Source organism: Protobothrops mucrosquamatus, unplaced genomic scaffold (genome assembly GCF_001527695.2).
Source record: "Protobothrops mucrosquamatus isolate PMUCROS unplaced genomic scaffold, P.Mucros_1.0 scaffold1076, whole genome shotgun sequence".
Classification (NCBI taxonomy): domain Eukaryota; kingdom Metazoa; phylum Chordata; class Lepidosauria; order Squamata; family Viperidae; genus Protobothrops; species Protobothrops mucrosquamatus.
Window position 1 is genome coordinate 741,227 of NW_015387304.1, and position 13,592 is coordinate 754,818.

The following is a 13,592-nucleotide window of genomic DNA, read 5'->3' on the forward strand; positions in this document are numbered from 1 at the left end:
GAACTTTGAAGAGGTGGTTTGCTTCAATAATGTTTTAGTAAAAGCATGTCTTTGAAGTAGTACCATGGATTAGAGAGAACATTGCCTTCAGATCACATAAAGGTGCTTCTCGTTATGCCCTTATCCCCTAGAGTGAATAAGCCAAGTTCTTTCAATGTGTGAGGTGGAGTGATTTGATTTTCTACTCAAAACAGTGCTTTGAATTAAATTGGATTGCTGTATCAACCAACATCAAGGCAATAATATGAGGCAGAATAGCCTATTAAGATAGCCCTACTTCTTGTATAATCTTTTGTCAAGAAGAGTTTTGAGATATTATAGATCCTGTCACTTACAGATTGAATGAACAGAAGTAGTAACAGCCTTTTTATTCCCACTGTTCTTAACAATGATAATTAGTCTTTCAATGTGTCAGCTTTTTATTTTTAATTATATAAAAAAGAAAATGCCTAGGAAAATATGTACCTCATAAATATTAAATAAAGCCTAATGTAATTATATATCCTTGTTATACCATAAAGTTACATGTAATCCTTGTTTAACAACTGCCTTATTTAGTGACATTTGTAGTTACTATATTGATGAAAAAGTAATTTTATGGTCTGCATTTACAACTTTCACAGGCTTGTAAAGCAAACAAAGGTTGAAGTAAGATTGTAAGCAGAGTCACTATTTAATTTAGCAATTATTTTCTTTAACAACTGAGTTGCTGATTCCAAGTGTGGTTACTAAATGAGGACTACCTGTAAACTATCATTTAAGTCATTTTGATCCATGATAAAGAAATGAAATCAATTATACAAATTAATTTTGCAGTCTAGGTGTCTAAAAATACCCCAAATAAAACTACCTGATTTTTTTTTTCAAATTTGGAGATTATCCAGTTTATTGTATCACAGAGAACGAGTACCCTGACAATCTTGTAGTATTGTTTTCTAAACAGTCATAAAATTATGCAATACCCAGTGTCATCATCTTCCTGTAGGTTTCTAAACTGATAATGTATAATTCAAAAGAATAGAAACCAGTGAATCTGCTAAAGCAGGAATATCCAAGCTCAGCCTGTGAGCCACATGTGGCCCTGGACAGTTAGTAATGTGGCCCCACAAAATTACCAGATTTATATCCATTAACTGCATATTATGTGCAACAACCCAAGACAATTCCTTTTCACTTCATGCGGCCCAGGCAAGCCAAAAGAGTGGACACTCAGGTGCTAAAATGTAATTAATATTTGAAATAATTTCTGTCCAAAAAACCCCCACTGTTTGGCTATATATTAATACAGGTAGTCCTCGACCTAGGGCCACAATTGAGCCCAAAATTTCTGTTGCTAAGTGAGACATTTATTAAGTGAGCTTTGCCCCATTTTACAACCTTTCTTTCCACAGTTGTTAAGTGAATCTCCACAGTTGATAAGTTAGTAAACTGATTGTTAAGTGAATCTGGCTTCCCATTGACTTTGCTTGTCAGAAGGTCACAAAAGTGATCATATGACCCTGGGATTCGGCAGTGGCCATAAATATGAACCAGTTGCCAAGCATCTGAATTTTGATCACATAATCATGGGGATGCTGCAAAGGTCATAACTATGAAAAACGATCATAAGTCACATTTTTCAGTGCTGTTGTAACTTTGAATGTCACTAAATGAACTGTTGTAAGTTGAGGACTGCCTGTATTATATTTTGGATACTACATTTCAATTAGGTGAATCCATCTTTCCAAAAAGATACCCCACAGAGCCAAGACATGAAGTAGTTTTTTGTTGAATTGTAATTGTAAATATTGAGAAAGATTATATACAGAGATGCCAATTTTATATTTATTTATTGTGTCTTACCTTTATTTTTACAAATAATTCAAGGCAGTGTACATATCCAACATGCATGTCTCCTATTTTCCCCACAACAACAACTCTGTGAGGTGGGTTGGGAGATAGTGTGACTGGCCCAAGATCACCTAGCTGGCTTTCATGGCTAAAGTCATGTTATTGGTATTGGGTTGATACTGGTTGTTTCTATGTCCTCTTGTTTTTATTTTTAAAAATAAAGTAAACCTTCTAGTTATAAGAGAGAATTCTAAGGCCTCCGTGCTGCTGGCTTCATATGTATCCGAAGCAGTGGTGGGATTCAACCGGTTTGCACTACTTCAGCAGAACCAGTAGCTAATTTTTTGTTGCCCAGGCCCAGAATGGACTTCCAGAAGCGGCATCCACACAGAGAATCAGTTGTTTACATATTTGAATCCCACCACTGATCCAAAGATAATTTAACCAGAAACATTGCTAGTTTGCACTTGTTTGGCAAATGATATTGCAATTATTAAGATAAATTAATAAGAGTTAATAAATGAAAATAGGATATATGCACACTTTCCCCAGGTTCTCATCTGAATATATTTCTGTGGATAAAAAACAATGTAATATTGTTAGGTGCATGTGTAGATAATTCTGTTATATTATGTTGTTGTGAGAGTGACAGCAGTAGACTCTAAAACTATGCAGTTCTTTTTCAGGGTTATAACTGAGAAACTGTTTGCTTGGGTTTGTACAATGGAAAATGCAAACAAAGATAATGCCTCTTCCAGAGAAGGGTTACTTCTTAGGATGGGTCTTAATGATAACAAAGCTGGAATGCAAGGGCTGGATAAAGAGAAGATCAACAAAATCATAATGGAAGCCTCCAAGGTTTGTTTATATAAGTTTTTTTATAAGTTAACAAATGGTTTAGTTATTCACATTGGTTGTATTCAGTAAAAAATGTCAGGTATCTACCAACATGGAATAGGTAATAGGCATGAATAGTCATTACAATTAATGTTAAAAATAAATCTATAAATTAAATGTATTATTTGTTTATATTGTTTTATCTTTTTTCATGAGGTATGAAATGTCTTAACCAAAATATTGCACAAAATATGTGTCTAAATATATACATTCTGACTCAGCTCAGAGTATCTGTGTGATTTGTTATTTGGTGATTCCAGTTTTCTTTCACGCTCTAAGGCAGGGGTGTCAAACTCGCAATGTCACGTGACGTGTCGCAACGTATTGCGACTTTTTCCCCATTGCCGGCAATGGGGTGGGCATGGATTTGGCATTACGCATCCTGCCTGTGGGCGGGCAGTTTGACACCCCTGGTCTAAGAAATGCCACTTTACTAGTGAATATAACAAACTTGGTGGTCAAAGTCCTTTGTAGGTGCTCTTCTAATGACTTTCACAACTTAAAAATAATTAAACTGATATATACCAGGCTGAAGTAATTTTAATCTCTTTGGCAGGGTTCTAGATTTTATGAAAATGAACTTAAGAAAGACCAGCAGGTTAATAAACGGATTGAAAAAATGCTGAAACTAAAAAGTAAAATAACAGAGCAACAGATTTTGAAAGCACAATTGCAGGTAATTTCATTAAAGGTCTTGAAAAGACCAGCCATGTAAGAAAAAAAGTGAAAAGTTTATTCCATTTAATTTAACTCCATTTTACATAGGTTTGCTTGATTTAATCTGAAATAACTAATATATCTTGGGGCTTAGAATACAAAGGAAGTCTGTGATGTCAGCCTCACATTTTAGCATGCTGTTTTAAGATAATCTTCAATTTAAGGCTTGCTATTTAAGTAAAGGTAAGTCAATTTGGTTTCTGACTTACTGAATCTTGCCAATCTTCTTTGTCTAAACTCTAAGAGCTCTGGCTTTCCATTGTAGTGCTTCAACTAGTGTTTCTGGGGCTCCTGAATGTCAACTTTTAAAACCTCAGAAGCTATTAAATTTCTATACAACACCTTATTCACATAACTATGGTGTTGGTTTTAAATACAGCCCCATTGTTTCCAAGAAGAAAATTTATGTGGGCAGTTTCCCAAAGCTGTATGATTATGATAGATTTTACTAGTATCCTATGTGTGTAAAAATGTTATATTGTTTGGAAATTAAATGTTGGATATTTCTACATCAGTGATGGGAAAGCGTATATTTTTCATCAATTACATGATATTTCAAAACACAAAAAGCTTTTGGAAAAAGAGCTTGGCAGCAATTAATTGTGATTATAGTAGAACTTCATGTGAGTTATACTTAGTTCTTGTTTACTCACATACAAAGAACAGCATTGTGGACATTAAACAAATTAACCGGGAGAGCCATAAAGATAATCACAGCATAATTACTGCATTAAATATGCCACTTTCTCATGTCACAGCAAATTAGTTCAGAGCCTGTTTGAAATGATCTATATAATGGTTGGTTCATGTGACCATTTCTGTTACTTAGGATATAAATTAAAAATTATTGTGCAAATCATTCCACATTATTGCAAGCAGAAGACTTTGAAGTGATAAAAGGGACTATGTAACAATGTTGATACTGTATGTATGTATATATTTTATGAAACAATTCTGAAGTAATTTCTAGTTATTTTTATAAAGTTATCCAACTTTGAGTAAGAGAAAAACTCTGTCTTTATACAGTTTTGTATATCTATTTACAAACAGATGGATAAACTTGCAATGGAATTGGATCGGAATCGTGACCTTAGTTGTACTATTGTACACATTGACATGGATGCCTTTTATGCAGCTGTAGAAATGAGAGACAATCCTGAATTAAGGGACAAGCCCATAGCAGTGGGTTCATTGAGTATGCTGGTAAGAAGAAATACAGCATTTGCATACCTGTATAGAAAACACAGACGTGGTTTTTCATTTTATACAAGTTCCTTGTTTCTAAATTTGTGATAATAGGGAAGCAAAACAATTATTTTTGCAAGTATTGTACAAATATTTTTTAAGATTAATATTTTGCCTTTCCTGTTCTTGTTCATAGCTTGGGGCTACAGTTTTAAATAAAACAGTTCTTCGGTTTAACTTACAACATGGTAGCACAAATATTTTCTGTGTGACTTTAGTGTGCCTCTGTAACTATTGACACTGGCTAGCAGCTTTCTGGGAGATTTTCCCATCTGCCCCAAAGAGCTGGAAATGTGAATATCTGATATTTGTGAACAGTTTTCATTTAAACTTGCTAATTGAGACCATAAATTCTGTCATTAAGAGTCATGGTCATAAGTCAAAAAACCATGATGTTCCATTGCTTAGTGATTGCAATTTAAGTTGCCATGATTAAATGAGGACCATGTGGGCATTATGTGAGGACTCACATGACTGCAACTTCCTGCTGGCTTCCCCATTGTCTTTGCTTGTAGGAAGCCAGTAGGGAAAGTTGCAAATTATAACTGCAGGGACATTGTGATGAGGTCCAGTTGGAACTACACCTGTTCAGTGCCATTATAAGTTTGCATGTGTGATGAACTATTGGTCACTAAATGAGGCGTGCCTGTACTTCATCACAAACTACAAGCAACTCAAATGAACAGTATATCCTGACTTGGTCTTCATTATAAGAAAAGAAAAGTATAGTGGACGAACTGAAACAACAAAATAAAGGGCAACATTTCAAACAAGTGTTTACCATTTTGGTACAATTCATGATTTGAACAATCTTCCCCTCAACCAATTTAATTTTCTCTTGACGTTCTCAACCCCTGCAACCCCAGAGCATTTTAATAATTTACTCTGAAGAGCTGGGATCTCCTTTGCAGTACAAAAATATGTTTGGGGATACAAGACAGAAAAGAAATTGCTGCCTCGCATTCTTCTCTTGGTAAAAACCTTTGGCTGCTCCTCACAGTTCTTAACCATCTCCAATGTATTTTCATTGAAATCAAGCTTTTGTATAAATGAATATTGCTCTAAATAACTATCTCATTGCAAAGCTCTTCACACAGTGGCATTTCTTTACAAAATCTCTGAAACTGAATGATCACTGTCCCCTCTTTTGCTGTTTATATTCTTTGCTATTTTTTGCCTTCAAAATGTTAATATTTATCAAGATATAAATCCACACCATTGCACATTTTCAAACTTAATGAGATGCCTGTAATCAATAGTACAGGATTTCTAAAGTGGTTTTGTAGCACAACACATTCAATCATTTTTGTTTTGAAGCAGTCACAGTCAAAATGTTGGTTGGCAAAATACAAGTTTCTTTTTTTTCACCCATGTGCTTTTGGCACAGCTGTACTTTGTGAGAAAGTTGCAGGAATCAATGTTTTACAGTGGGCTTATGAGTTGAGGGGCTGTGAGTTGTGTGAGAAACCATCTTTGCTCACAGCTGTGAATGCATCCTTTTTTAAGGACATAAAACTTAGCTAAGCCCTATTTCCTAATAACTTTGGATTTGGTTTTTTTTACTCCTATGGAAATTAAATGAACACAAAAACCACTTTGGTGTAGTGGTAAAGTGCTAGGCTAGAAACCAGGAAGCTATGAGTTCTTAGGCATGAAAGGCATGCCTTCACCTTGGGCATGAAAGGTGGCTAGGTGATTTTGGGGTAGTTACTTTCTCTAAGCCTCACAGTATTGTTGTTGTGGGAAAATAGGAGGTGGGACCATTAGATATATTCACTGTCTTAAGTTCACAAAACTTATGTGACAAGACAAAATAAATGTTAAAAAATGAAATATTCTGGAACAGCAAGTATTATGTAGTTGCTGGGTGATTGCCATCTTAGAGAAATGATTTTTAAATACAGTTTTTAAGATTAAGAGAAAATAACTTTTTGGATCAAATAGCTAAAGGATGTATAGAATATTGATTTTTGAAAAGTTTATAGTAGATTAAGGGATTAAGAGACTTGAAACTATAATTTAAATTAAATAGAGGAATTCCTCTGGTGGAAAATTCTACTTGTTTGAGTTTTTTATAAATCAAAACAAGATAGAATGGGGCTTTGAAGGTTGGGCACTAAATGGAACTAGAGCACAGGTTTCAAACTCGCCACGTCATGTGACGTGTCAGAACTTATCGCGACTCTTTTTGCATTGCCAGCAATGGGGTAGGCGTGGCTTCGGTGTGATGAAACTGGCCCGCAGGCCAGCAGTTTGACACCCCTGAACTCTAGAGTGTAATAAAGAGTACAATTAGATAAAGAATGGAATAAAATATAACTGAGCTTTCAGGTGAAAATTTATAAAAAACGGTCTTCAGAATTATTGGATGGATGATGATGGATAGATGGAGTGTTAAGGAAGTAACAAAAAAAAAACCAAGTTATTCCAGTTAGGTTTGAAGTTAACTTGTGGATATAAATGCGACAAGCTGTGAAAAGGATATCGAAAACTGTACAAGTGAAACTGATTGTGATGGAATGTACTAGCCTATGTTCCCAGAAGGGAGGGCTGCATTCCAGAGGAATAAAAGGCAGCTCAGTCCAGATATTTTTTTGTTCTTGGAGTATATGATAGATGCAGATATTAGGGTGCTTTAGTTTGGCAAGTTTCTGTCTGTACGTGTGGAATAATGAAGAACTGCATCCAGATGTTGAAACTGTAGAAAGAGTACAGAGAAGAGCAACAAAGATGATCAGGGGATTGGAGGCTAAAACATATAAGGAACGGTTGCTGGAATTGGGTATGTCTAGTCTAATGAAGAGAAGGATGAAGGGCGACATGATAGCAGTGTTCCAATATCTCAGGGGTTGCCACAAAGAAAAGGGAATCAAGCTATTCTCCAAAGCACCTAAAGGCAGGACAAGAAGCAACCGACAGAAACTAACCAAAGAGAGAAGCAACCTAGAACTAAGGAGAAATTTCATGACAGTTAGATCAATTAATTAGTGGCTTGGAAGAATCACCACATCTTTCTTGGTTCTCTGGGCCTGACATTGGTTGATGTTTCATTGCCTAAAGGAGATATACAACTACTAAACCAAAAAAAAGAGATGGATATGCCCAAAATCCAAAAATCTCATCATTTGGTTTTTTTATCAGCCATAGTTCAGTAAGGGATGCTAGACATTATCTATCTGGATCATTTCTTTTTTTCCTGATGAACAAAAGGCATCAGTTAAAGTCTTGAACAGTTTTTTGAGAAACGATCAAGATAGATAATATCTGGCATCCTTTACTGAACTGTTGCTTATAAGGAATGAATGATGAGATTTTTGGATTTTGGTTTTAGTTAAGAGATGAAATATGGGGTGAAAAGTATATGTTGTAATGTAAGAGATGGTGATAAATTACTTAAGTAGTCCTCGATTTATGACCGGTCATTTAATAGCCATTCGTAATTATGATGGCCTTGGAAAATATTATGTTGCTTTTATGTTTGTATTCTAGTAAACCTAGAAACTGTGTGACACAAGAATATTTTAAGTTTTAATATTTGCTTTCATGTTTATTTTGAATTAATTAATCTGCAAATATGATGAGCATCCCTTCAATCACATCATCAATCCCCCCATCCTTAAAACAGAGTTTCTTCAAAATGGAATAGTTTTCTAATCAGAATTGATTTCACAGTAGAAGCTAATTTCCATGTTTAAGTAGTACTTGAATTGGTATTAATGACTCTTACGTTTTCCTAACAGCTTTGTAATCTAGTTGTAATACAAACCATTTTAAAAAGCTTTTTAAAAAATAAATAAATCATGGTTTTGTCTTTTTTAAGTCCACTTCAAATTACCATGCTAGAAGATATGGGGTACGTGCAGCTATGCCTGGATTTATTGCTAAGAAACTTTGTCCACATCTTACTATAGTACCATTAAACTTTAAGAAATATAAAGAAGTAAGTAAACAGGTATGTGATTCATTTGTATAGCAGAATGCATATTAATTTAATTGTTTTAATTTCTCTGCAGTTCACCTACAATTAAAAATTACGTTACACTTTCCCATTATTCCATATACTATTAGCATTGTTTCCCATAATAAATTACGGGGTTAGATGTTCTTTTGTGTTTTTGTTTTTTGCATTATGCTAACAAGTTGTTGCAGGTTTCCAGAGAATAATTATCCTTCCTGTACATGTGTGACTGAAGCATAGTCTGGAGCCAATCTAATATTATTGATCAACAAAGATGATTAGGGGACTGGAGGCTAAAACATATAAGGAACAGTTGCTGGAATTGGGTATGTCTAGTTTAACAAAGAGAAGGATGAGGGGGGACATGATAGCAGTGTTCCAATATCTCAGGGGCTGCCACAAAGAAGAGGGAGTCAAGCTATTCTCCAAGGCGCCTGAAGGCAGGACAAGAAGCAACGGATGGAAACTGATCAAGGAGAGAAGCAACCTAGAACTAAGGAGAAACTTCCTGACAGTTAGAACAATTAACCAGTGGAACAGCCTGCCTCCAGAAGCGGTGAATGCACCAACACTGGAAGTTTTTAAGAAGAGACTGGACAGCCATTTGTCCAAAATGGTATAGGGTTTCCTGCCTGAGCAGGGGGTTGGACTAGATGACCTCCAAGGTCCCTTCCAACTTTATCATCATCATCATCATCATTATTATTATTATTATTATTATTATTATTATTATTTATTATTATTATTATTATTATTATTATTATTATTATTATTATTATCTGCTCTCATTCAGACTGAGATCATTCTGTCATTTTGGGGACTTGTGTCTTAGCACTGAGTTAAGTCACCTTCTGTTAATAGTGATGGCTACATTAGCACTGCTATGAATTTCATACCTACAGAAAGTTTGACACTCTCTGATTTTAAGTGACATAGGATTCCAGTCCATTTTAGTTTGCCGATACCCAAAACATTGCTGGTCAGTCTTCACTCTGACATTGAGTTTATTATGGTTCATGGTTCTGACATTTCATAAAAATTGTGTGCATATCTTTGTAGCACTGAACTAGGAGTATACATTCCCACAGTGTATATAGTCTGTTTTTATTACTTGCTGTTAAATGGGTGAGACAAAATACAATAACTGAGATACCCATCCCTGGAAGCAGCAAGTTTGAATGTCTTTATGGAGAGACATTTCTGTCTTAAAACATTTTAACTATCCATTTTTTATTAGAGCCCTCATTTTATTACACTGAGAACAAGTTTTTCTTGCTAATAGCATACCGTCAGTGACCAAGATGCTATAGTTAGCAGGGAGTGAAATAAAAAAAAACCTCTTCAATAATTAACTTTCCTCCCTGATGTATGATCGATCCATGATGTATGCCAAAAGATACAGTGCCGACACTGATGTATGGTATATTTTTAGAACATGAGTAAATAATAGCTCAACTTTGTATTTATATTTATCAAGATTAGGGAAGTACTAGCTGAATATGATCCTCAATTCATGCCCATGGGCCTTGATGAAGCCTACTTGAACATAACAGAGTACTTAGAAGAACGGAACCACTGCTGTAAAAGAAAACATCTCGGTACATCCAAGTTTGGTCTAAATGGTATGTAATTATCAGGAGTTCTCAGGTCAGAATAAAATATTATGTTGCTTTTATGTTTGTGATCTAGTAAACCTAGAAACTGTGTGACACAAGAATATTTTAAGTTTTAATATTTGCTTTCATGTTTATTTTGAATTAATTTCATTCCAAGGCAAAAGCTAGTGATAAGATCTTAATCTAGAATTTTAAATGTACAGTATTCTGAACACTTATTAAATGTAAGAGTCTTCATTTCAATGGGAGAAGGTTTTCCAGTGCTGGTTATTATCTTGGACCAGTGATTTAGTCAAGAAAAAGAATTGTGATCCTAAACTGGAGTTCTAATTTGCACACCTTAAGGAGAAAATCTTAAAAATCTTACTAATTTACTATAATTTTAGATACCCCTACACCAGTGAGTTCTTTAGTTGTTTTAGTAGATAGAGATGTATTCATATATATAGATATAGAGAGACATATTGTTTCTTTCAATACCAAATTTTAGTTCTGTAAACATGCAACTCATCTGTATGAGGGGATATCTAGGTGCATATAAATAGCTATAGCAATAGATCTTAGACTTATATACTACTTCACAGTGCTTTACAGCCCTCTTTAAGCAGTTTACAGAGTCAGCATATTGCCCCCAACAATTTGGGTCCTCATTTTACCGTCCTCAGAATGATGGAAAGTTGAATCAACCTTGAGCTGCTCAGGATCAAACTGCTGGCAGTTAGCAGAATTAGCCCGCATTACTGTATTCTAATTACTGTGCTACCGTGGCTTTTTCTTTCATTCCTTTCATGGGAGATGACCCTGCAGCAGTAACAATGAGAATACTGCTTTTCTAAAAGCAATATGTGCAACAATCTTGCCAAATAAGTGATTTTGAAGTGTAAAGCAGCAGACCCCAACCTTTTTGCCACCAGGGATCAGTTTCGTGAAAGACAATTTTTATCCGGACCAGAGGAGGAGGATGGTTTTGGTTTCACTTGCTCACCTGTTGGTCACCTCCAGGTGTGCAGCCCGCTTCTGAACAGGCCATGGACTCGTACCGGTCCTTGCTCAGGGGTTGGGGACCCATGGTCTAAAGCTCTTTCTGTTATTAGCTTTACAAGAGAATTTGAAATGACTGTTTTGCTTATGATAGTCTGATTTTTTTAAATTTTTAAAAACCAGGAAAGCAGAACACAGTTACATCTGATGAATCAAACTTGAGTGAAGATATGCATTCCTGTTCACCAGTATTGTTTGACAGTAACACTCTGATTGATAAGCAGACTATTCAACCATCTTTGCCCTTAGAAGAGCAGCAGTGCCAGGAATCAAGTGTTCAGTTAAAGTCACTTATCTTGGAAACATCAGCTGAGAAAGTTGTAAATGAAATTCGTTTGAGAATTGAACAAAAAACTGGGCTGACTGCCAGCGCTGGTAAATATAATTTTATTGTTTATAACACTGACATATTTACTGTACATATTTACTGTAAGTATGTTCACGAAATATCTGACATGTTGATTGACTACAGTTGTATCTGTGATTCTTTGCTGCTATATACTTATCCAACCACATACCAGTCAAAAAGTGCAAAGCTGAATAATTATGTTGTACTTCCCGGGTGTAGTGTGTTCTAGATTTTATTTCATTTACGTGGCTCCTGTCTATATAAGATTGTACAACTTATTAGATATGTGCATTGTCGTCCCAGTGCAAATACTGACCATTAAATTAAGGCAGAATTGGTATGACTCTGGACTCCATCATTCACAGAATCTCTGCATTTGTGTACAACAGCGGAATTGCTTTCAGACTGATTCTCCCTATAGAGTTGTTATTTATGCAGGTTATTTTACAGTGTTGTTTTGAGGAGAGAGGAGGCTTTAGACTAGGAATGTAGTGTTCACAACTAACAAAGTTGTAATTATGTCCTTTTCATAGATATTATTTAAATATTCTCCCGTTCACTACTCCATTGGGCCACAACCAAAGATTGTTAAGACAGTTATTTACCTAACTTTTCCACCTACCTTCTCTTCAACATAAATTATATCTATTGCCTTGATTTTTATCTGGAGGCTGGCTGCAATTAGTGACAGTGAATCTGATTAGTAAGAATTAGCTCTGATTTCTTTTCTGAATAAATATAATAATTTGGGTATAATCAAAGGATGTGAATGTATCATTTATATTTAATAAGAGATCTATAATAATTAAGGGAAAGACAGTTGTTCTTACATTGCTTGTAGGCAAAATTTGGAACCAGCAATTATATAATGGCCAAATAATTGGTTACTTTTTTGGGGAAAAAACCAGTCCTTTGTACGGGATTCAGTTGTTTCGGACTAGAAGAGTTATGAATAACAAAAATAAAAACTGGTTGTAAAAGACTATATCTTAGGAAACACTAATAACCAAAGGTCTTCTACAAAGCTAAAGAATGTAATGTTGAAAGGAACTTTGGAAGTCATCCAAATCCGTGTCAGCTGTTCAACCTCTGCTTAAATTCTTTCAGTGAAGAAGAACCCATTACTGTTTAATTTTTTTCAATCTTTTATACCTTCTGGAATAACAGAGGTCTGGAAATCAGTCTGAATTGATCTGAAATTAGAGCTTTTGCTATTCTGTCAGTGGATATGATTAAGAGCTAACCCAAATAAAAGTATTTATAATGAAAAGAGATAAACACCCACAAGAGAATTAATCCTATTTAAATAGCACAAATTATAATGTAAAACAAATGAATAATGAAGCTGAATATTATCCAAGCATAGTTCAGAGAATGTATCTAGACAGGCCTGTAATGGTCTGTTCAGATGAAGTTAAATAATATTGCAGGTAAAGAAGTCCAGAATTTGGCAAGTGAAGTCAAGGGGGAGGTAAATGGGAAGATAATTTCCTCCCTTTCTTTTCCTTTTTTATCTCAGTCATTTTCTTTTTTCAGTCCAGGCAGGTCCTTACCCAGAGAAGCAGCTTATGGGAGTTTGAGACCAGAGAAGGCAAGCAAGCAAGTTTTGCACATGGATAGGAAATCTTTAAGCAACGTAGATAGGAAAGTACAATTGCTGCTCAAAATCCTTAGTATTTGTGCAAACTAAATAGGATCAGAGCAGCAGTGACAGATAAGGAAAGAGGTTTTGGGCTAGAGGTAAACAGTTTAAGCAAGGTGTCAACACAGTGTACATCCATTTATGTTAGAGATAATAAGAAATGGTATTAAAATAGAGACATCAATATATTAACACCTTTATAAAAATCAGTGGTGTGAGTGCATCTGGAATATTGTGTGCAGTTCTGGTCACTGTACCTTAAAAAAGATATGATGGGATTACGCAAAATGCCAAAAA

At 35.1% G+C, this 13,592-nt stretch overlaps 1 protein-coding gene across 1 annotated transcript in view; it reads left to right on the forward strand.

The window, feature by feature from the left end:
* The window catches only part of POLK (DNA polymerase kappa), a 30,783-nt gene that overhangs the window by 7,367 nt on the left and 9,824 nt on the right, over nt 1-13,592 (forward strand). The window contains exons 2-7 of the mRNA XM_029284895.1: nt 2,517-2,688; nt 3,284-3,403; nt 4,495-4,647; nt 8,510-8,629; nt 10,125-10,269; nt 11,428-11,679. Coding sequence (XP_029140728.1) covers nt 2,554-2,688; nt 3,284-3,403; nt 4,495-4,647; nt 8,510-8,629; nt 10,125-10,269; nt 11,428-11,679 — 925 coding nt within the window. The 5' untranslated portion in view covers nt 2,517-2,553. The remainder of the gene's footprint in view (nt 1-2,516; nt 2,689-3,283; nt 3,404-4,494; nt 4,648-8,509; nt 8,630-10,124; nt 10,270-11,427; nt 11,680-13,592) is intronic.